Source organism: Paramisgurnus dabryanus, chromosome 20, assembly GCF_030506205.2.
Source record: "Paramisgurnus dabryanus chromosome 20, PD_genome_1.1, whole genome shotgun sequence".
NCBI lineage: Eukaryota > Metazoa > Chordata > Actinopteri > Cypriniformes > Cobitidae > Paramisgurnus > Paramisgurnus dabryanus.
In genome coordinates this window covers 23,403,845-23,428,757 of record NC_133356.1, presented here as the reverse complement: position 1 = coordinate 23,428,757, position 24,913 = coordinate 23,403,845, and the positions used below count along the sequence as shown (strand labels likewise).

Sequence of the window (24,913 nt, the reverse complement as noted above, 5' to 3'; positions counted from 1 at the left end):
AGGTGTCAAACATTCACCAGGTTTGGAAAAGGAAACTCAAAATCTACGTTCCACCATTCAATTGCCTAGGGTTCATGAAATAGGAAGCCAGTTTCCCGACTTTCACTCTTCTAGTCCATACACCCAGAGAAGCTCGTGCCCCACACCTCCTGTGACCTCCAATGGTGTTATAACCACACAGTCCTCCTCACCTTACTCCGCGTTTTGTGAAACCCAGCATGTTTCTTTTGGAAGCAATAGTCCAGGACTGGAGACCATCAGGCAGATCTCTGAAGATGCTTCTGAGCAGAAACCATTCAGAAACCAGCTTTTTATAAATTCGAATTCCCAAAATCCCTCCCCCTCGTTCAAATGCGAACCCGAGGAGACGCGGTGCTTCCAGGGTGGGGCGGCTCCGACATTGCGCTCCCCACCGATGGCTGAAGGTCTTCACAGTCGTTTGAACTGTACCCCTAGAGCTCAGCCAGGCCTTGATGATCACCACAACCCACCTGTTACCCCAGAAGACGTTAAAGCGGAGGAGGTGTGGTCAGACAGCGAGCACAATTTCCTTGACGGTAATATAGGCGGCGTCGCGGTGGCTCCGTCCCACGGTTCGGTCCTAATCGAATGCGCTCGACGAGAGCTGCACGCGACCACGCCGATCCTACGACCCGACCGTACGCACCCCACCCGCATCTCCTTGGTCTTTTACCAGCACAAGAGCCTAAATGCACCAGGCCACGGCCTGCAACAGTGGGAAGCTAAAATGGCCGAAAAGGCCAGGGAGAAGGAGGCGGAGCTTGTGGGACTTCATAAAACTTCAAAGGATTCCAGTACAGAGAGTGAAGACGAGTATGAGGCTTATCAGAATCAGAGACACAAGCTTCATGTCCCCACCCGTCAGTCGCTTACTGCTACACGGGACGGGGTCATAACGTCAGCCCCGTATTCCCTCACACACGTCACTGGGCCTTACAACCGCTGGACGTGACATTTTTACATGCTTTTTTAGCTAATGCCTTACCTCAGCTAGTTCTCATCCTATCACTTCTTTTTATATGTGTGTGCCCTCTTTGAGTTGTGCTCTTTATGTGGACTTTTACAATGAAATCGACGACCGTTTGTGGGTTTTTAACTGTGAGTTTTGGCGTGTACGTCTGTTTTTTATTGTTTTAAAAGATGGTGCTCGGAACAGATGTTATAAAGCTGGTTTTATACGTATAGATGAAATTAGCGCATAGAAGATGTGATTATTTATTCTGAACAGTTTCAAAACTATTTTGTAATTTAATTTCTGGTCCAAGCCTGTTTACTGCAATAGGATTATGTCATCCTTTAAATGACGTGTGTAGTAAACACTCCGAATTGACATTGTCAAATGTGAATTCAGTTTTCTTATTTCAGCCTCGGGTGCTCTAGTAGATGCTACTTTATGGTGCCATTTTAGCAGTAGGATTAAAGTAAAAATACATTGGTCATTTTGAGAACATTTTACATTAGGTTTTTGGTCATGTATTTAAATTACAGTTAGCTTTGGCTGTCTTAAGATTTTTCTGAGTAAGGAAGGTACATTGTTTTCACATTGTGAAACATGTAGCCTAGTTTCAAGTACTACACATCCTTCATAAAAGCACTTTGTATCTTCAAAGCAAATTGGTCTTTAAAGTTTCCGATAGGCCTGTTTGGTTTTCATCATCAAGTGTCTACAAAGTTTGTTTGTTTTTTTTGTCTGCAACTCAGTTATGATTGTGAAACTTTGCATATGTGAGCAATAATCATAGAGGGTTTTGTGCTGCATTTCGACAACATGTCAAATATTTAAACAAATGTAAAAGATATAATATGTTACCATGTCTGTGAAGTCCAGGCTAAAGTCTCATAATCTATTTATTACAGATTAGGAGCATTATTGATTTCAAATTCATTTCAGTCTTACTCAGTCAATATTAAAGATATCAAGGTTATATGTTCTTCACATTATGTAGGATGATTTTATGTAGAAAACAGTAAATCACTTGAAGGAAAACACCACCGGTTTTTAATATTTTACTATGTTCTTACCTCAATTTAGACTAATTAATATATGAAGAGTTTCGTTGCAAAACGAGATAACTCCGTTTTCTTTCCAGGAATCTCGTTTTTTGGTTGTGCATTTAATATCAATTCAACTGCAGTTGTTTTGTTTTGATTTAAACCTTCATAACTTAAAAATACAGCTAAGTAGCACCATAAAACAAAATAATAACATGATAACATAATAATAAACATGTTTTGACAAAAATTTTAAATACGGAGTTATCTCGTTTTGCAACGAAACTCTTCATATACCTATCTTTATTAAATGCGTGCACTTAATCTTTGTACATCGTGAATGTGTTAGCATTCAGCCTAGCCCCATTCATTTGTTATGCAGGGTTCACACCAAATGCGGTAGAGGCGGCAAGCACGAGTGATTTACATGTTAAGTCAATGCAAAGATGCGATTAGGAATCCTGCGGCTTACCGCAGGTACCACGCCGCAGGATGCCTAATTGAGCGTTGCCATTGGAATCGCGCGAGTTGAAAAATCTGAACTTCTGAACCAATCAGGGGTGCGTTTCCCAAAAGCTTTGTTAGCCAATGAAAATCGTAAGTTCCATCGTTACTAACATCGATTTGGTGTTTCCCGAAACCATCGTTCAAACGAACATTCGCAAACTGCATCGCTAACTTGTGTCTTTGGAACGACAGCTCTTGACCTGTCGTTAGAAGCATCGTTCCTTGTTATTATCATATGTAGACTTACGTTGATCATGCTTTTGAACAAAATAAGCAAAAAACATGTAGTACAGTCTATATCCATCATTCGAAATATATACAAATTTTATTTTACGTCTTTAAATTTGTAAACAGAATGAAAGCGCTGCATTTGAAAATTGCGCATATGCGCTGTCTACGAGCTTTAAGACCCTGGGGAATCCCTGGGAGGAGTGAAGTAAGAGGGAACTTGCGCGTGAATTAAATATCTTGAAAATAAACAATAGATAACTAAATCACGATAACAACGTCTTCCGATGCAATATATGTTATTTACAGCAATAATCTGACATTAAATTGATTTGCGCAGATTAATTAGTACTTCACCTCCCATGTGACATCATCAACTATGTTGTTAAACCAACATCGTTCAAACGACGAATGTGCGACAAAGTTACTATGCTTTCGGGAAACAGTCGTGACAAGGTAGTTTGTTTCTCCAGAGAGGCATCGTACTATGGTCGTTCAGCAACGAGTTACGTCGTTGTTTGGGAAACGCACCCCTGGACCTTGCTGTAGTAGTTACATGATTACAGGAAACGAGTAGAGTAGCAGAGTCTCAGCGGAGTCGCAGAAGCCCCTCCCATGACGCAAATTTTAGCATAAATGTCTCGAATGACTAGAATTTAATGCGCTGCTTTCACGCGCGAATGAAGCGAGTGAACTCAAATGTTCAAGCGTCCCACTATGCAAAAAGCACGTTTTTGTCGCCTCTACCGTGGCTGGTGGGAATGCGCCATTAGGATCCAAACTTAGTTTGCAGGCCTTTGACCTCGCCGTGCACTAACATCATTACTCCTTACTACTCTCCCTTCGCTCAAACTTCTACAATATTACTGCGGCCGAGGTCAAAGTGCTGCAAACTAAGTGCACTTCCGCCATACAATATAGATCTCTTTTTTAATCTGCTTAAAAAATTTTGTGCGCCCATACTCACTTGTGTAACTACTCATGTAACAGTCTTTAAATAGGGAAAACATGTGGCTTCTAAATTCATCCATGTTTGGATCCTAAGGAATGAATGGAGCTAGGCTAAATGCTAACACATTCACGACGCGCTGTAAAAAGATTAAGTGCACGCATTGAATAAAAATAGGTATGTATTCATTTGTTTAAGTTGAGGTAAGAACATAGGAAAATATTGAAAAACGGTGGTGTTTTCCTTTAAAATACTTCAGCTGGGTTTTCACAGACTGGGTCACATATTTGGTCCCAATTATGCCCAAAAAGTTGACTTGAAAACAGCATAATTATTTTATGCATAATGACAAATATTTTATCAAGTTGTGTGCTAAAACATTTTTACTGTATGTATTTCACTGGTGCTTTTATAAAGATCTCTTGAAACCTGAGATCTCATTTCATGTATTTGTATTGCTGCACAATGCATTTTTATTTAAGGAAAAATTACATTTTTATACAAACTTTTATTTGGGTGCATTGAACGAAAAGGTCAACTATGATACTCAATTACTTTATTTATAGGTCTAATGAACCTATTGGCTTAAGTAAAACTTGAGGTTTACAGTATAAATTTGGTTTAAAGTGAACATCATTTTTTTCAACTCTTCTTTAAGGTGCTAAAGAGTGTACGTCAGTGTTTAAAACCATTGTACACTCAAAATGCTGTCCGTATAGGCACTTGAAACAACATCTTTTCATATAAGTTGTGAGAAATTGAACACATCAGTTAGTACTCTAGTTGCAGAGGTAGATAAGCTCTATGATAACCCAATGTGAACCTACATTATGTTTTGGGCAACTTGAAGTCACAGAGTGGCATGGGTAAATGCACGTTACTTTTTCTGAACAACAAAACTATTGTTTTGTGTAAAACCATAATGTGTAACAAAACCGGATTATTATGTAGCCCTGAGTGTTAATATAGCTCAGGGTGATTGTTTCAACTCTCATAAGTGGTGCTTGTGCATAGTACCGGATAAGCATGCATTGACAAATCTCACGTAGGTGCTACACTAGTTTGAATTATGTGCTATTTGGGGAATGTTTTACTTATCTTACACATTATCAGATGGTGGTTGTTAACTGTGCACCACAAATAATACTATGACCTCCACATTGTAATTGATTAAAATTGAATATTACTATCTGGTGGGTCCATTGAACTTTTACTAGAGAATTACCAATGCAATTTGTTTCAAAGATCGCACGTTTTATGCATTGTTTTAAGATATTGTTTTCCATGAATTTGTTTTGTACTGTCACTGTTCAAAATTATTTGTTTAAATCTGATTATTTGTTTGTAGGCCAATCTGGAAGGCTAATCTGCTATTCATTACCCCGAGAATGTTTGTTGTTTTTGTTTTGTTTTGTTATTTTCAGTTTATAAGTACATCATTTGAAAAGATTTTCTTCATTTTGTTTTACAATATAAGTAACAGAGTCATAGAATTTTGGTTGTGTGCTTTAAAAAAGTTTACAATACAAAGTAATGAACATCAGACATCCATTGTGGTCCTCTTTTATATTTACTCATATTCATTTTGCAAACGGGTCAATGACATGACATGCATATTTTTGTGTCTGAGGGCATTATGTACTGTAAAAAATTATTTGATACATGTATGACATGTCTCACTTTATTCTATAAAACCCATTTAGTTTAATTTAGTTTAAATTTTCTTATTTTTAAAAAATAAATGCACATTTTTGCTCAAACTATCTATACAAATTAACAGTTTGAGACAACTATTAAAAATTGTGTTTACATTTTTAAAAATTAAAAAAAATACTTTGGCATTTTATGTTCGAAACTTTCCTATAAACTAGGGATGCACCGATAGGATTTTTTTAGGCCGATAACGATACAGATTTAAACAGACAACTTCTGGCCGATACCGATATTAAACACTTGTATATACAGTTGGTCTATAAGCTAGTTTATTTCTGCATCAAATTATTTTTACTGAATATGGATTGGATCTAATTAACATTCAACTGACCAACATAATAAGAGAGGCACAAATTAAGCTAAAACAAATCTAATAAGACAGCATGACAACCTTCAAAGGTGGTTTTTGCTATTCAGCATTTATTTTATTAACTCATTTTTTACATATAATGGATTTCTTTATGCAGTTAATTAATAAACAATCGGTATCGGCCTTTCTCGTCCTATTGCCGATATGCCGATGGTTTCAAACTCATCAAAAATCGGACGATAAATATCGGCGGCCGATACATCGGTGCATCACTACTATAAACCAATTTTACCAATATCAATAGTTGTTGGTATGTTAAGATAATTGAAAAACGTTTGTCCAACAATTTGGGTGTTCTCAAATGTCAAGGTAGTACAACCGCAATCATTTTATTCACCTTTTAATAAGAAGTAACAAATATAAACAGTAATCATGTTATCACCCAGTGAACCACAAAAGGTCTTTATAGCTGAATGAAAGTTTGTAGATTTAGTCTCAAATACAAAAAAATAGCTACTTTAATGTAATGTGTGGGCTGGTACACGTTCTGTGTCAGGTGGTACAACCAATGCAAAACTAGAAAAATGCTATTTAATCAAACATTTTAATTATATAAAAAAAAAGGATATTTATGAACTTGACATCACAGGCAAAAGCTACCAGCATCCATGTAGAGGTGTGTTAAATGTAAATTCATTGCAGTGGTCAGGAGGTGCAACAAAAAAGTAAAGTCACTGCTTTAAAAGCCCCTAACAAATAAAAAAAATTAAGCGAAATAATTTTAATAAGATAATAATTTAGCTACTATTTTTAGTTTTAAATGCAAGCTAAGGTTGGTTATAATTGTTATTATACTTTTTTTATTATTGTTCTTAAATTTATAGTTATCAAATTTTATGTTAAAGTTGCTATATTTTAAAACTATTTTCAGAATTATAATTTTACATGCCACTAAACAAACAATCAGCATGACACAGTGATTGCATTAAAACTTATTAAAACTTGAAAAATATTATTAAAATGTACTTAAATTGTCAAAAAATTAAACTTTTTCTCCTGACTCAAAAATATGCATTACATTAATTTATAAAAGTTAAAATAAAAAACTTGTTTTGTCATTGACACCCATTTTATCCAAAGCAACAGTGCAGACGAATTCAGTTTTTATTTTGTGTTCCCTGTGAATCAAGCCTACAACTTTTGCAGTTCAGTGCAATGCTCAATCAATTGAACTATACTATTGGAATACAAATATTGTGGTGTTGTATTCTTATATTGAACTATATCCCAAAACACAGACTGTGGTTTCAGTAAAAATGACACAAAGTCATACATGTTGCAACATTGTTGTATTCATATTATGTATTATATATGTATTATATATTATTGTGTCATTTTTACTGAAACCACAGTCTGTGTTTTGGTCATAAGTTGAAACTACTGTTCTTACACTGTTCAAATACCAAGTTTTGACTAAAAGCTGAATGGCTCTTTAACATATAACTTATATAAATCTCTTACATAAGTTCATTTGAGTTGTTGAAAAGCAACATTCTAAAAATTCCTTTTTCACATGATATATTCACCTGACTAGAAATATTCTGCATGTTTCTCTCTATTCTTGTGGTAGTCTTTGGTTTTCCTCTTTCTCAGGTAGTCGCTGTACTCTATTGTAATTTTGAACAAGCTTTCTCACAGTGTCTTCCAATACTCACAAAAAAATGTACATTTACTTTTGTTTAGTTTTTTTTGTTTAGTTTTTTTGTTTTTAAACAAAAAATCTGTTTCCCTTATCTCCTGTTCCTTTATATAAAGAGTTTGGCATTATATTCTATATAAGGTGAATGTCTAAGGTGTAAGGTTATAAAGCTGAAGTATGTAATCTCTACACCGAAAGTCACCAAACTGAAATATTTGTACAAACACTTAACCCACCTGCAATTGGTTGGACAAATATATAAGCATGTCGCAAACTTACCCTAAAACCCAATGTTGCTTTGTTGGGCTGGTTGGGATGCTCAAAAAAACAGGTCAATGTACTCATAGCAGCACTAAGCCACAGTGTTGAATTCAGCCAACAGATCGCCTAGGCTTCTTAATAACTATAAAAAATTTACACACTTCAGCTTTAAGTATGAATGTAAGCTATGTTTTATAATTTTACACCTCTTTTTTTTTTTTTAAAGCAAACGAGATCATGACTTTAAAACTTAATGTATTCATTCTTTGTGTGACTTGAAATGAAAAAAGCACCAGCTTTTGGGATTTTTCTTTTAGAAAATAAAATGCACAGTACAGTTACATGTGGCTTACATTGTATGGCTTTTTTATTTGCAGAATGGGGTTTCATTTAAATGAATGTTGAGTTATGAAACTCTAGAGGCTCAAGCTGATAGTTTTAGGATTCACCATAGTTTTTACAATGTGGTAATGTATTAATGCCAAATTTGCGCCTATGGACAAACAACCATAGCTTATATGTTGTTTAAGTTAATTCTGTTTATTAATAATATTTGAATGAGATTAATTTTGTTTTAGAATATGGTAAACTGTGTGACCGTTTGACTTCTGGCATTATCTGACTCTTTACACAGACAAGATGTTGTCTGTGGAGGTCTTTGATAATTCACTAATTATAGCGACATCTAGTGTCTGGTGGAATTAGAGTTGTAATTGGGATTTGGGATCACATTCCGTTTGGAATCTGAAACAACACCTATGAAAATTAACTACAGAAACTTACTTTAACTATGGAACCTAATTATAACAATAATATTTGTAGAAAAACTATGGAAAATAAGTGGTAATCAATACACACAAAAAACATGTTTACTATATTTTTACTATAATAAAACCACGGCTATTTAATTTGAAATTGTTATTTCGTTTTATTGCACTAGAACTGCTGAAAAATACAGCATATACAATATTAAAGTAAACTTTGAAGTATACTACATTGTTTACTACAGTAGTTGCTAAATAATACTGTAAAATACATTAACATAGTGAAGTTATTAGACCTACTAGAATATATAATAATGTATAATCTAATAATATACTACAGTATACTGCAATCTATCTACTATAGTACTAAAGTATAGACCTACAGTATTTTTAATGTGGGTTTAAGCCAGTGTTTCTCAACCGGGGGCCGGGGCCCAAAGGGGGGCCTCAACAAACTTTCAAGAAGGCCTCAGGATGGCTTACACTCTTAGAACGAATGTGTTAAAAACAACACGTGTTGTCCCAGAATCCACCCATCTTTGTGTAATTATTGAAACAACACATTTTGTGTTACTTTTAACACAACTTGTGTTATAAAACACAAAAACAACCTTTCTAAGAGTGTAATATTATTCAAATGAAGACAAAACAAGCATTAAAATAAGCTAAAACAACTAAAACTTGGTATTTCTTAAAGTTTCATTATTTTTGAAAAAAAAAATACACATCTGTCAAGTTATGTCAAGCTCTAGTATTATATTTTATTTGCTAGAAATTGTGATGTGGGAGGGCTTCAAATATTGTTTTGAGGGGCCTTGAAGGCTTGAAGTGATAAAGGTTAAGAACCCCTGGTTTAAGTTTTTGCTTAAATATACCCATAATAAGTTGAAAATACGATACACATTCGCGATTCAGTAATACATCATCATTATATTTATATACAAATTTATAAAATATATATTTATGTATGTTCCATGGTACCGCCGCAGTACTCAAAAGCGATTCAGAATCGCGCGTTAAATGATTGAACCCCACTGGTCGCCGTAGATTATCGAGCGCGCGCGTGACGCAGTAGCGTCGAACGGTCAGAAGAATTTTTACAGGCAAGATGGCGACTTCGGAGCCGGTAAGAGTGAGCGGGTTTCTTTCATTTACAACTTCATCGCGACCAGAAATGGTAAACTGTGCCTGCTGTGTTGTCTGTGGGGCTTATCCGGACAGTGAAATTTACTAATGAAAGCTGGAGGTCGTGAACATCGGGACTGTGGCGTTCAGTCAGGTTTCGGGGTGGCACTTGTGTTGCTGGTGACTTGAGAGACAGGGAGGGTCCAGACCGCGACTAATACCCGTTTCACACACTCGTTAACGGACGGATTCAGATCACTGAATTAATCCCGTAGCGCTTTTGAAGCGAACTGTGTTGGGTTCTCTGTCAGCGAGACGGGATGGAATCAAATCTTCAGACATCTGGACACGTGTGTTCATGGCTAACTGTGATACTAGCAGCTCCCGCTAGCGTGCTCAGCCGTGGCAGATGAATCGATTTAATAGCTCGTTGTTAAAATTGAATGTGAAGAAAGTGCATTACATCTTGAAATTTATAAATATAACCAAAATTTTTGATCGTTAAAAGTGTAGATGTGTTGTGAGAGGCGTATAGCATAGTGGACAGTAGAGGGTGTATGACTTAAAATTGAACTGTAACGTTACATTAATTTTTCTGACTCAGTACTAACGTTAACTTGTGTATAATCTGTAGTACAAGTACAATACATGGTCATGGGATCATTAGTTTATATAGACTGATTATATAATCTAAACATATAATGGGGACTGTATCTGAGGATCTAAATGCCAGCATTTTCGCAACATACTTTACCCCTAATAAAGCTTTTTGATGGCTTTCCCTGAAGACATTTGCATTTATTCGTTTGGCTGACACTTATCCAAAGTTTTTTTTGTGTTTAAAAGTATAATTTTTTTTATAAATGTATAATCAAACCTTCAATCTGCTAACACAGTGCTCTACCAACTGAGCAGGTGCACTTGCACACGACGTCCTATGGGGTCAGTTTAAGATTATCCAGCTGAGGAAAATCATGATTTGTTAAATTAATTGATCACTGTATATTTGTTTGTGCATGTAGTAAAGGATCATGATTGTCTTTTAATGAAAGCTCTGTTTTTCATTCATGCAGCGAGGAACTGAAATTGAAGAAGTCTGTGCTGATAGTCCTACACCTGCTGTGGCAAACCCTGAACAGTATATCAAGCATCCTTTGCAAAACAGGTAATAGAATTTAACTTCAGTACTTTGCTCCCAAACACATGTATAAACTTACCTCTACTGAGTACAGCTGAGATTATTTAGGATTAGTTTAGTTATAAGCAGACTTGGTCGTTTGTTGACCTTCCTTCAATTTCAGGAAGTTATAAGGTGCAACCCAGGAATGGGCCCACACCAAAGTCTATTGCTATCTTGCAACTGGGTTCAGAAGTGCATGACTCCCTATGAATGTAGTCGATAATGGACGACCTCAAAACATTTCACATCTGATCGACAAAAACGCATCTTAATACCATAGATAAACTTTGAGTCTAAACACAAGCACCACTCTTCTGAACAATGGTAACCACAAAAGAAACAGAAACTCTTCGAAATCTCAGAGATAAATTAACAATAAACTCTAACAAGTCTTTCTTTTTAGTGAAAAACTGTAAAAATTAAGGGTGCAGCGGTTCAAATTACTCACGGTTTGGTGTGGGTCGCAGTTTTAGGCTCACGGTACGGTACGTTTTGGTGTGTGTGTATGTTTACAGGGACAAAAAGGCTACTGTCAAATTCAAAAAAAAAAAATTTTTATTGGGTTACAAACACCGGACACTTTGGTCACAACAGGCTTCTTTACAAAAATAAAATCCTAATTCATTTTTAACCTCTGCCAAAATCAACATTTTCACTTAAGAGCACTTGCATTATTATACTACATGTACCAACATACAGTAGGGCTGCAAGATCGAAAAAGAATCACGATCTCGATTCATACATACACACTAGGGGTGGCACGGTTCACAAAACCCTCGGTTCGGTTCGTATCACGGTTCTATGGTCACGGTTCTTGGTTCAGTATGGTTCTTGTTGTTATTTTTTCTTTAAATTTTTAACACTCCAGAAATGTATTATCTTATTAATGTATTAATTATCCATAATTTAGGATACAGTATTAAAAAAAAGTTATATCATGTGATCATGCACAAACTGAATTTGACTTTAAGCACATTATTGGGACCATCCCTGAGGAAAGCCAGATGAGATTTTGATAGAGGAAGAAGGAAGACATTGATGATTTCAACATGCTTTTCATTTATTTGGCAAAAAAGAGAATGTGTATTGCCATCTACATGAACTTTATGTGCATTTTTAGCACACAAAGATAACTTGTATTTATTAAAATGCCAACTTCAGTGTAGCTCTTAGATTTATCACTGAGAGGCTGCTTAAATACTGCAGAGAGAATATGTGGACGAGAGAGAAACACAACGTTTACACCTGTAATATTTAAATCAGTCTCTTTTGTCCACTTTTGACCACTTCTGCAAACCACGCTAGCAAAATGAAACTACGCGGAAATCAGCCGCTTTAATTTTATCAATGAAAGGCTAAAAATAGCGCTGAATACGAAAAGACGTAAAACATTGTGTTCAGTACCTCAGATTAGATAAATGGTCGGAGAGAAGCCGGTCTCCTGTGGCTGTTCGAACACATTCAAACCATAGACTGCAGTTCAATCTATTGTTTTATTTCCGCTGTCATCATAGGTAACATGAAATAAAAATATGTTTCCACGCAGCAAACTTATACGACGCTCCAAATGCGGGCAGACTTCCTTTTCTCTCCCACTTGCCATTTCTACACGTAACATAACCTGCAGTTACTTATACTCCAAACCAGTCACCTCTTCTTTCGCGCAGAAGGGAAACACGCTATCTGAGGTCACATACAGGGCATGAGACTACATTGCGCATGCCATGAACCTTTGAACCGTGCGGCAAACACGCGCTCCGAACCGAGACAAGCGAACCGAACGGTTCGGTTTTTTTTCATGGACCATGCCACCCCTAATACACACAATCCTCTTTGTAAATGACGGCGATTCTCTTGCATGTAAAGTATTTCCCTGTATTCAGATACTGCCTTCACGTATTACATTACAACAATCCAGATGTTATGTCAGTTAAACTTGCTTACACTCCCGCAGTGTAAAACCAAACCCTATTCATTCCCCAATCAGACCCGATCGTTTCTATCTCCTCGTCTCCTCATTTGCGGTGTTTGGCTGTCACTTGCATGACGTGGAACAAAGCGACAAACCTAAACACATCGATTTACTTCAGGGTTCCCACGGGGTCTTAAAAAGTCTTAAAAAGTCTTAAATTCAGAATGTTAAATTTAAGGCCTTAAAAAGTCTTAAAAACACCCAGATTTTTATCCCAGGTCTTAAATTTAATTTACCCAAGTCTTAAATTTCTTACCTCTGTTCATTCCCGAAAAGCGTTGTCCGCAGAATATAAAATAGTAATTTAAAACGCTGAAGAACTAACTTAATCAGTGGCGGAGGCAGAAAGTGTATGATGGTGGGTCTCTAAAAAGAAATGTTCCGCACTTTGTCATAATCCACGCAAATCTCGCCATAAGCTATATTTCAGGTGTTGTGATCTGACTGTATACTGTGGGTTTGGCAAAAACAATCCTTAAATTTAGTTTTGTATACGCAAAAATATTTTTCGGGGTAATTTATAAGCCCGTGGCTTACCTGAGCATTTGCCAGGTTCTGAAACATAGAGGACACAGAAGCGAAGAAAAATCAATGCTGCTTTGTTGAAAATCAACTTAAACAGTCGGGCCGTCGAGTCACGAGCCGCCAACAGCGTGTCAACTTTAGTGTTACACAGTTTTATATTTTAGACTTTAATATTGCTCTCTGCTGCAATGCACTCGAACCTAACACGCTTTCCCTTCAGCTCTCCACAAACAGCAGCGATTGGCAGACGGAAACCAAGAAAGTACCGTAATAAACCATATATTTCAAAAAAGTGCAATTGTCTTCTTTTAGGAACAATTCAAACTTTTTGATGGCGCAAATGCTTCAGGAGTTACGGTTAAATGAACAGCGGTAGAATCAGAGCCCTTTCGCATAGGCAGGCTGCTGCATACGGCATCGCCTGGTTTATTTAAGTTAACTGAGCATTACATTCGCAAGTCATAAGCATATTACAACAATTAACGATTAACTAAGAATAATAATCAATATTTTAAAGTTAATTTCAAAGTTAATATTCTGAAATAAGACAGTCTTTATGACGTATCCATCTTAGAAATGCGACCCTTCGGAGGTCTTAGTGGATAACGTAAGCAACACATATCAAACAGCCTTTTAATGGTAAATTTCATTTTCTTAATGCAGATTAATCCGTTAGTGTGTAATTAGAGAGGCTATTAAACCTGATGGCAGTATATATTGCATATTTATGCATAAAACGTATGGGTGGAGTGTTTTTTTGGCTCTGTGATTCTGTTTCCAATTAAATGCAATACATTAATTTATTAATAACTTGTATTAATAAAATGCATATATTAATGCTTTTAGGGATTAATAATAATTGAAAGTGATCTTTTGTTCTTTGTATATTTATAAACAGGCACAAGATATATACCCAGCACACAGTCAGTTGTACATTAAACATTATGGGGTGGTTTCCCGGGCAGGGATTAGCTTAAACCAGGACTAGGCCTTAGTTTAATTATGACATATAACTAGTTTTAATAAACATGCCTTACTAAAACCATTACTTGTGTGCATTTTGATGTATTTTAAGATATGTCAGTGCAAATTGTTTTCAAGTTTGGAAAGCTCTTAAAACTAGTCTAATCCCTGTCTGGTAAACCTCCCCTATAAGCTTACGTACTACAGAGTGTGATGCATTTTAAAGCTTTAAAGTTGTATGAGGCAGTGTAAAACTAGGCACAAACCAGCAGCTGACCATCCTAACTGATCTAATATTAGTGGATTTTATTTGTCAAAAAACATTGTTGATAGAATTTTATAAAAATACTACTTACACATTTTAGTGTGATGTATAAATATTGTAAATCAATGCATTTCTTGACTCTTAATTAAGAAAAATCACAGCTCTTTGCCTCTAACTCAATGTATTTCAATGGCTCACTGTCAGCCATTTTTGGGCTTCCATTGTCAGAAGTCTCTTCCTAAAGGGCTATGGGTAAAATTTGTCGGCGCCAACACTCGCGGTCTAATAAAGTTAAGCATAATGTATTTCCATGTATTTTGATTATCTATTTTAAAACTGCGTTCATTTTTATATTTTTCTATAACTGAATCAATAAAAATAGAACGTTTTGAGAATTTTTGAGATCATTAGAATGCTTCTAGTAATGTGTCGTGTTGGTCTTAAATTTTACTCATAATGGTCTTAAAAGGTCTTAAAAAGGTCTTAAATTTAACTTGCTGAAACCTGCAAGAACCCTGTTACTTGATGGATTTGGAGCGGCAATTTTCAAACAAATGAGAGTAAAAACGTGCGCCATTGCGGAAAACCCTGGTGGCGATGGAGAGAGTGACGATGTAACAATACTGGTTCCGGAAAAAGGCAAGGAAATAAGTTACATCTGGCCGTTTTTCAATCGGAAGGCTTCCGCCTCCGTAGGTCGCGCATGCAGGCTGCATAAGTCATCGAGCCTGGTTTAACTTAACTGAGCATTACATTCGCAAGTCATAAAAGTATTACAACAATTTACAATTAACTAAAGAATATTGTTTATGTTTAACAGCTAACACATTTTAAGTTACTCATCTTCTAAAATAAGGAAAAGAGACTTTGAAGACACTTTAATATAACCAAAAGTCCGGCGTAGCACATTTTTGTTACTTGAGTGCAATAATTGTTTTTTTTTATATGAGAATTGTTTGAGAAAATCGGGATCTCAATTCCCATGGAGAAAAATCGTGATTCACATTTTAGCACGAATCGTGCAGCCCTAACATACAGTAACTTCAAAATGAACATAAAATAGCTTCGAACACTGGGTTACTTTTTATATTCTATGCCACTATCTTCAAGTTTTTTCGCAAGGAGATCAGTTTGTTAACATTTAAACACAGAAGGCAGTCTCACCTGTTATCTCATGCTATCAACAACACCCTGGTCATGACGGCGCAAGCGATTCGTCATATTAGATTTATTGTCTTGAGCTTACGGCACTCACACCAAGCAAATTGTACAGTTTTTTTCCACCTTTTCTTGAGCATCGTTGCTGCAATTGATTTAAATTAAGCTGGCGGTTCCTCTATTAGCGGCTTTTCTCCTTCGCTTGCCCCGCTAAACGGTCCGCAACACACACACACACACCAACACGTGAGGAGGAGTTGTGAGGTTGCCAACAGATTTGCATACTATGAGTTGATTGGACAGGTACTCTCATGTAAAGACACACAGAGCTTATTCAGAACCATGTATTAGCGGTTTTATACGTTGTTTTTTTACCAAACTATATTAGAAATGTGTGGTCGAAACAAACATTGTGCACGTCCGTGCAGAATTGTGGGAGGAGAACGGGACGGTTTGATTATTTACCGAGAACCGTTACACCCCTAGTTAAAATAGCATTTAATTTCAGAATTTACTCTCCAAATAAATTCCCATGCAATGCAGGCTGGGAACTACAAATCCACTGCCTGGTTAAGGCCGCCACACACATAATAGGTTTGTTCGACTTCATGCGATGCTGCGCAGACCGATCGGCAGCTGGCTTGAAGCAGTGCATGCTGGTTAGACATTTTGTCCAACTTGAGCTGGTGCTGATGGCATGTGACTGATGTATGGCATTAAAGTACTGCGAGAGCGATTCTACAAAAGTCGGCTGGCTCAGCCGTAGCATCTTCTCCCGAATGGCTGCACTGAGTTCTGATAATGACACAGCTTTTTGTGATTTGTTTGCCCTTTCTGATGACAACGATCACATTCTTTTTATGTTTAATCCAACTTTCCGTTCCTCCAGTTAATAAACATTATAAATTCCTGTTTTTGTAACAGGTAAATCTGTGCAGTACAGCATGAACTCGAACACACCTAAAGATGAATCTGCTCGAGGCGCTCCGTTCGCAAATCAACATTCAAATCAACATGTTGAATATTTGCGATCAGACATCCTGTTGTGGGGGGACCCCAAGGACAAACGCACACGCACGTTGTGGATTGAAAAGAAACGATACCCAATCAAAACCATAACAACTGAAGTCATAGAGCAGCAGGCCCAGTCCAGAGTGAGATAGACATCAGAGATGTAAAATGCAGTCCACAGTATTAAAAACATAACGTTATGCTCGTCGTCCGTCATGTTTGTTTACTGTGAAGTCACGTTTTACCGCGAGAGACCTTGCAAGATTTATGCAATATCTTGTGTTCTCTGTCGAGGCTCACGTTGTTTGTGAAGGGGTGTGGTGTGGTGTGCTGTCATGACCACATAGTGGCAATCCACACACTATAGGAGTTATGGTGTTTTTAGTCATCATTTTTGGGGTCTCTCACATTCTGCAAATTCGATACGATTTTAAAAATGAAGTGTGGCCCTAGCTTTAGTTATGTCTACCAAAATCATTTATGTAGTTTCAGCACAAATTTATTAAGTTAACTTCCTTCTTACAAAATGTAAGTGGATTAAACATGATACATTTAAGTTGAATTTACTCAAATAAAATTATTAAAATATTCAAAACAAAAATTACCTTTCATTCCAAACATTTGTTATTTTAACCAACACCAAGAATTCAACATTTATAAATCTAGTTATCCTCATTTTATTTCATTAAATCTACAACAGCAGTTTTTGATAAAAACTTGTGTAAAGTTATAATTTTATGCTCAAGAGTCATATGAGTGATGACATGGCCATCAGCCAGTATACTGCAGGGGAACAGGAAGTGCTGAGCTCACATGCTGAGCGCTTTCATTCCAGTCCTTTCTGACTTTTCACTGCCTGTGGCTGTATGTCTGTCAGATCTGTGAGGAAAAAATTTTCATGAGCATTAGTTTTAGGTTTCTGTTCTTTCAAGTCAGTAATAAATAACTTAAAGTTTAAAGGTCATCACAGGATAAGCTACAATATACAACAGATAACGGTTTAGTATCAGTCACAGAGTGAATCTGTCACATCCACACCAATCGCTGCTGGTTTAACAAACAATAGGACTCTTTTTGTACCTTATAACAATGGTGTTTTTATTGCTGTTTAGTGCAGCTGCTTTGTTTCATTCTTGCTTTCAATGTATAGAATTTTACCACTTACACGAGATGGGCTAATGATATGACAGGACTCTAATGAAAACAGTTTCATTTTACATAAAGTGGGGCGCCTCGACTGAAGTATCTGTTTAGTCTTTAAAATGACTGCTCGGGCAATAAATTAATCATGGCTTTTTTCAAATAGTGCGTCTAAACTACTTCTAATTATCGCATGATTAATGAACATGATCTCTGTGTGTTATAGTGCACACACTCTCAGAGCAAACAGTGACAGGCGTGTTTTTCGGATGAATTCACACAGTTTGAAAGTATAAATCTGACTGGAATTGGTTTCAAAGCTAGAACTCACATTTCCGATGTGGATAAGATATGAGGAAATAAACGGATTATAAGCCAGCATGTCTACTTTGTTCAAAAGCAGAGGCAATGAAAAGATTTGTACGAATTAAAGGTCGTCTGAAACATTGGGGTAACCAGACAGGGCTTATCCTAGTTAAAGCTGCCTTAATTTAAAAGATGCACACACCAGTTATGTTTTTTTGTAAGGTTTGTTTGTAAAAACTCAAGAAATGTCCTAATTTGTCCAAAGCCTGGGATACACTGCACAATTTTTGGCTGTCCCAGATGAAAGGTTGTTTCACGATGGCAATTGTCGCAATTTCTATGATTATGGCTCTTCATCAGTGGTCCTATGTCGTACAGTGAAAGAGGTTCAAAGCCATTTTCCCGGTCTTGCGTCCAAAGGTAACCTACAATAGTTTTCTATGAGTGTCAGAAATTTAGATACGACGATACACCGTCATGAACGCCTGACAATGCGTGCGTCGATACAGCGCCTTCTGTATCGATTCGGATGTAGTTTTGAAAGTAGCGTGACGAAACGCTTTTGATCCGTATGGATCTCCTCATGCAGCAGCCGGCCGGTCTCTCGCGTGCAGAGGTCTCTTTAGGCAAGCGCAAGGAGCTGCGATGCCAAATAAAGAGTTCTTCTCACACATACTAGCCTCAGTTGCACTATCGGGCCTGTGCGAGCCAGGGCTTCAAACGGTCCTCGCGGAGCCAATAGCCTCAGACCTCCAGTGTGTAGCCAAAATCACGACGCGTTTGCATTGTCAAACCAATAGCGCCGCAGCGCTTCAGAAAACCCCGCCCTTAATACGCCTACCTGGATGTAACGTCACACAACTCCGCCTGTTTTACAGTGAGGAAGTCACTTCAATCTGACAGGAGACGGGATTGAGATCGCATCATCATACAACAAACATAATGAAAATAACTGAGGCGGCTGTTTGCACGGTGAAAGCCAAGATGAGAAGATAGAGATGTTTGCTCCATCCGCGGTGTTACTCTTGAAGTTTATGTTGGCTGCACACGAGCGATCTCACGACGAGACAATATCAGATCAATAAGCAATAGTAAACTTTATGAAGTAGGATCATTACAAATAAAGCGTTCATCTACCTAATGTGCCATTATACTATATACACAATATTTTAAAGAATATCACGAGTCATAGTTTTAAAGATAAAAACGTTAAGTTTGTAATTATAGTTCTATGGCGATGTAAACATACTTGCACATTATAAGAGGTGTGATATCTTTAACCATGAAAACGTTAATAGTTGAGCATCACATGAGAAACAAGGTAACTGTCTAATAGCTATTTCAATAATGTGTCAATCAATAAATACTTTTGTCTATAAAGAACTGCCTCGAATAGCTGAATAAGAACGAAAATCACTTTACTTGCATCTCAAAACGTTTGAGAAATCATTAGAAAATGTACTCGTTAAGAATCAACTCTGAATATACACAAGTATTTAAAAAGCTATGTTACAGTGGTTAAGTTAATGATGGTTATATTTACCATTTTGTTGCATACCATTTCTGTGTTTCAGATGTGATCCTTATTAAGCAATCATTTTCAATAAACTGACAAGCAGCCGTAGTAATAATAGCGCGGTACTTTATTTACATTAAGTTTATATTAGTGCACAAACAGGTGTATTTAAAGACATCTCCTCCGGACGGATTTTAAGATCCATGGCTCGTGTCGTCTCATCATCATCATCTTCGTTTCATATCCTGCTCTTGCATTTGTTGCTGTGTCATCTCTCATATACAAAATAACTCCTGGATGACAAACTGAAAGCTTTACGTGGGCATTTTCTTGTAAAACGGACACAAAAGAAAGCAGCACATGTGATTTTTTGTATAAAGGGTTTGTAAATACACATACAGTATACCGACATATAAAGTTTGCTTCATAAGAGTCAAATTAATCTCCAAAATGCCAGAAAGCATCGCAATGACTAATATAATAAAACCATGGTTACTTTTTCTAAGGGCTGACTAAAAAATTCAACAGAGATGACAATATAACACAAAAAACACAACAAACACCCGTGTAAGACACTTATGCAGTCGTTATTTGTACCGTATTTTAAGTGTTTTGTATGCAAACGTTATGTAGCATTAACTCACCGACTGTAGATCGTGACTCGAGTGATCGCTTCTTTAATACATGGACGATGAAATGATGATCCAACACACATCCTTAATTTCTCAGCACTGTTGCACTTTAAACACTTTGTTCTGTGCCCGAAACTTTATAAACTTCTCCCGAACCGGTAGCGGTGTTCGCCGGGTCCTTAGCATGGCGAGTTCGGCGTCGTAACGCGTCTTTTGTTTTTTACATATGCAGATCATTTTCTTCAGTCCGAAGTACAAAGATAGCAGGCATCTTCCGTTAAACAGTAAATTACTGGTGATCCCGATTATTTTTAAAGTTTTAAATCTGCAGACAGATGGTTGCCATAGACTCAGATAAACTCCGCCTTTGACCTTTACCACTCCCCTAGCACCGAGAAGCCCGCTCTGGCCCAAGGAATTCGGCGGGCCAGAAAAGCCGGGCCTTAAGCCCCAACGAAGCACCAGTGAAGCATGATCATGCCCCGGAAGTGACAATGCAAACGCCACAGGCCTCGGCAGGCACTGGCACGCCCGCTTGAAGCCCGATAGTGCAAACACGGCTAATGATAGTAGTTGTAAAGTTTTCTGAACTTTAAGCAAGCTAAGACAAAACTCGCGTTTATATCAGTGACATGTGCGCTGCTTGAGCGATGTAGTTTGACGCGCCATTTGCTTATACAAACATATTTGATCGGAAAGACGAGAAAGAGATGCAAATGTTAAGGTAAAATTGAAAGTAAAGGGCGTCAAGACCTTAAAACAAACTTTATGATCATCACATCATAGCACCTGTCACATTTATAATATCTAGAGCTTCGTCTCTCATATACAGGTATTTATACTGTCTGTAGGTTTTTGCATATATTTATACCTGGTCATTTACATATTGCATATGTTTAATGTAATGTATGCATAAATACAAAATACAATGAAGCCATACTATAGCTTCAATAGTCTATAAAATTAATAACTCAATTAAAAACAAGATTCTGTCTAATCAAGACTTAATCTGTTGTTATCTTCTGGGCATTTTCACTTTAACATTATTAACTTTAAATTGCTCATATTTTAAAACTGTGGTGAGCATTCAGTGAAAAGCTATAGTGAGTGGTGTGTTTCTGTACATTTTTATCATCAAAAAACAATATAAACTGAAAAACATGTATACCGTGAAATATTCCGTTCCGTGAAATAAAATGACTCATTCCGTGAAATAGATTTTTGGTCCTTCCGCCCACCCCTAGTGGGGTATACTTGCACTTTGTGAATGTGAAGAGGTGTCGTGCTTTGGGATGTGAAGATGCGTTGTGCTGTTAGGGCCAGAGCGCATCCTCATAGAAAATACATTTCTGTAAAGGTAAAGAGTGAAATCCAAATCTGCATGTCGCACATGAGCAACGGGTTTTAAAAATGCTTGCACTGCATAAAAATGCTCTTTAATTGCAGTCGCATTCAGGATGACAAAAGTAAACAAAGATTGGTTCATGAGATCGGCAAATTAGGTTAGGTTAGGTTAAACTTTATTTGTCCTCGAAGGGAAATTTGTCTTGGGCAAAGGTGCTACAGTGTTTTTCTGAACAGACAATAAAATAAAACCAAAAATAAATAATAATAATAAACATCCATTAATGAATCTAAAATGTAAAGTGCGTATACACAATGTTCTAATATGTTGTGTGAGCATTATTTTTGGTAGAGTTTTTAGCATTTTTATCGAGGCAGGAACAAATGATGGCAAAGTCTGGTATTCGCTAAAAAGAGGATGTTTGACGTCCGTACTGATACTTAATACTTAAGAGTCTTTAATGCCGTTATGGGCCGATCGATCGGAGCATCCCTAATAATCAGTGACACAAAATGATCTTAAAAAGACAATAATATCGATTATCGTCTTTATTTTTGGGGCATTTAACGACAATGGGAATAGGCCTGTCATGATAGCTACTTTTCATATTGCTAAAATATTATATAATAATAATTACTGTTTTGAATGAAAGAGCCCCTTTATGATCATTTAAATTGACAATATAACACATCGTCTACATGAGGTTTGACATGAATATAATACTGTCCTAATTTTCTCCTCTGCAGATGGGCCCTGTGGTATTTCAAAAATGACAAGAGCAAAAGTTGGACAGAAAATCTGCGTCTCATCTCCAAGTTTGACACAGTTGAAGATTTCTGGGCGTAAGTTTTTTCTTTGTTAGACCTTGAAGCAGATGTATTGCTCTTGAATTGAATGCAGAAACTTTGCATCAACAATTTGAGAGGCAATAATAATCCTCGAATGTATTTCTGTGTCCTCCTCAGATTATACAATCACATACAACAGCCCAGTAAGCTTGGATTTGGCTGTGACTACTGCTTGTTTAAGGTAAGAGATCAGACTGCGTTTGTATGAGCAGGCTGAAATGTGTGAATGATTGACTGCAGATTTAACTTACGATCTGGCTGTGTCTCAGGATGGCATTAAACCCATGTGGGAGGACGATAGGAATAAACTTGGTGGACGGTGGTTAATGACCCTCGGCAAACAGCAACGACACAATGATCTTGACCGCTACTGGATGGAGACGGTAAGTTTGTGTGTAATAGATTCACTTTGTTGATGTGCACATTCATAATGGCTTTGCATGTGTTTTGCAGCTGTTGTGTTTAATCGGAGAATCCTTTGATGAAGCCAGTGAAGATGTGTGTGGAGCTGTGGTCAACGTCAGACCCAAGGGAGATAAAATATCAATCTGGACGGGCAACTGCCAAAACAGGGACGCTATCATGACGATAGGGTACGTTAGTTGTTGTTCTTTTTTTTTTTTTTAAGTGAAATGTAGTGAATTACTGTAGTTAGTTTTACACAAGTACCATACTGTAATTGTGACAATGCCGTTTGTTGTTTTTCCCATTTAGGCAACAATACAAAGAGCGTTTGAGTATCCCAGGCAAAACCATCATTGGATATCAGTCACACGACGACACCTCTAGCAAAAGCGGCTCTACGACGAAAAACATGTATTCAGTTTGAAGAAAACTAATTTCAACTCATTGTAGGTTTATAAAATTCCAAATTCGCATCACATTAATACTTTTGAGTTGTCCACTACTGTAGTGTCCTTCCTTTTTAAGAAAAGAAAAAAGTAAAATATGTAAAAATGTAGTGCTCTCCAGACGAATACGATCGGCACTTGTACGGTGTAGATCAGAAGACGTCTGATTGTTTTGACCCGAGCACCGCATCAGCAAAATCTCTACAAGTTGACCTAGATGTTACTGATATAATTTTAGTATCGGAGAGTTTAAAGGACTAATCAAAACTTGCCTAGCTGAAGAGGTCGCAAGGCTTAGATGAAAGAAATACCATTCTTTGCTTTATCGGTTCTTTCGCTCATGTGTCACGCTTTGAAAAGTGTTTCTCACCATCAGACTAACAAAAAATATCGACAACTACATCCACATGGAAATTTTAAGGGCCCAAACTGTTTTAACATGCTTTGGTTGGAGGTGTTTGGCATGAGAAGTAAATGCAGAGGCACCTGCAGACTGACTATCTTAAAGGTTTGTAAAAGGATTACTTTCGGTCGCGCTCCAAGTTGGAAATTTGGAGGGGTGGTCATTTATTGTTTCAGCTATGCTGAAATTGTTGAGTCTTGCTTGTAGACCTATCTTGAACAGCTGTGTTTTTCCCTCCCCCTTCACCTATTTATGATATTTGCATTGCAGTTGAACTACTTGGTAAAAATCAAGCTTCAGTTTTTTTCTTGTTTTCTTTCATTTTTTTCTTAGGAACGTGTACCGCTGCTTTATTTTTTACAGTGTATTCAATGAATGCCTGAACACACACGATTTTTAGGTTTGCTACCACCTTTCCATCTCATATGAATACTGTAGACATGTTGTAGTTTGCTGCAGTCTTTGGATCAATGAAAGAAGAGATGATATTCATTGTGAATTTATTTTGCTCATCTTAATTATCTGTAATTCCAGGATGTATATTACCTTCTTTCAAAGTAAAGGTTATGTGCTTTGCATTAACATTTGATGCCTTTTCTTTCTTTCTTGTTCTTGATTTCACTCAGTTTTTAAACAAAAATCAATACAAACATTGCTTTGATGCAATTTGATGTTTTTATAAATTACACAATTCCAGCATATTTTAGTTCAGGCACTACTTAAGGCACCACTAATGATAAAGTAATTTAGTAGGGGAGAGCAGGGCACAACTTAACGCTTTTTGGTTTTGGCTCTATCATTAAAAAAATATTTAAGTTAGATTAATCTTTTTTTTTTCACAATCAATACACATCTCTGCTATATGAACACTTAAAGTTTGTTTGTGGGACCTACCGTTATCGTACAATTACACAGAAAGTGACAGGTGTGTAAACGTTACAACATGCCCCATAGGTGGGGTTGATTGTATCAAACAGAGGGTTTGTTGTAACACCTGCTAGAAAATGTAATGTAAACACAAATAATTTAAAGGGATAGTTCACCTTAAAATGAAATTTCTGTCATTAACTCATCCTTATGTTGTTTTAAACCTGTATGAATTTTTTCTGATGAAAGCAAAAGAAGATATTTTGAGAAATGATGGTAAACACACAGCAGATAGTGACCATTGACTTCCATAGTAGGAAATTTTTTTTTGGAAGTATTGTGATAAATATTTAAGAAAATAT

The 24,913-nt window shown here is 36.8% G+C and overlaps 2 protein-coding genes across 4 annotated transcripts in view; both read left to right on the top strand.

The window, feature by feature from the left end:
- tet1 (tet methylcytosine dioxygenase 1) overlaps positions 1-6,398 on the top strand; it is a 55,526-nt gene extending 49,128 nt beyond the window's left edge. For both annotated transcript variants that reach the window (XM_065297161.2, XM_065297163.2), the window contains one exon: positions 3-6,398. In XM_065297161.2, the coding sequence (XP_065153233.1) occupies positions 3-973 (971 nt within the window). In that variant the 3' untranslated portion in view covers positions 974-6,398. The remainder of the gene's footprint in view (positions 1-2) is intronic.
- Positions 6,399-9,490: 3,092 nt separating this feature from the next.
- Positions 9,491-24,268, top strand: eif4e1c (eukaryotic translation initiation factor 4E family member 1c). 2 transcript variants are annotated; one of them, XM_065297160.1, is made up of 7 exons: positions 9,491-9,570; positions 10,643-10,734; positions 22,329-22,424; positions 22,548-22,611; positions 22,700-22,813; positions 22,884-23,023; positions 23,145-24,268. In XM_065297160.1, exons 1-7 carry the CDS (start codon positions 9,553-9,555, stop codon positions 23,257-23,259), a joined length of 639 nt encoding a protein of 212 aa, XP_065153232.1. In that variant the 5' UTR covers positions 9,491-9,552; the 3' UTR covers positions 23,260-24,268. The 2 variants fall into 2 exon arrangements, with proteins under 2 accessions (XP_065153232.1, XP_065153231.1); XM_065297159.1 differs by having other exon boundaries at positions 9,543-9,621.
- The last annotated feature ends 645 nt before the right edge of the window (positions 24,269-24,913 follow it).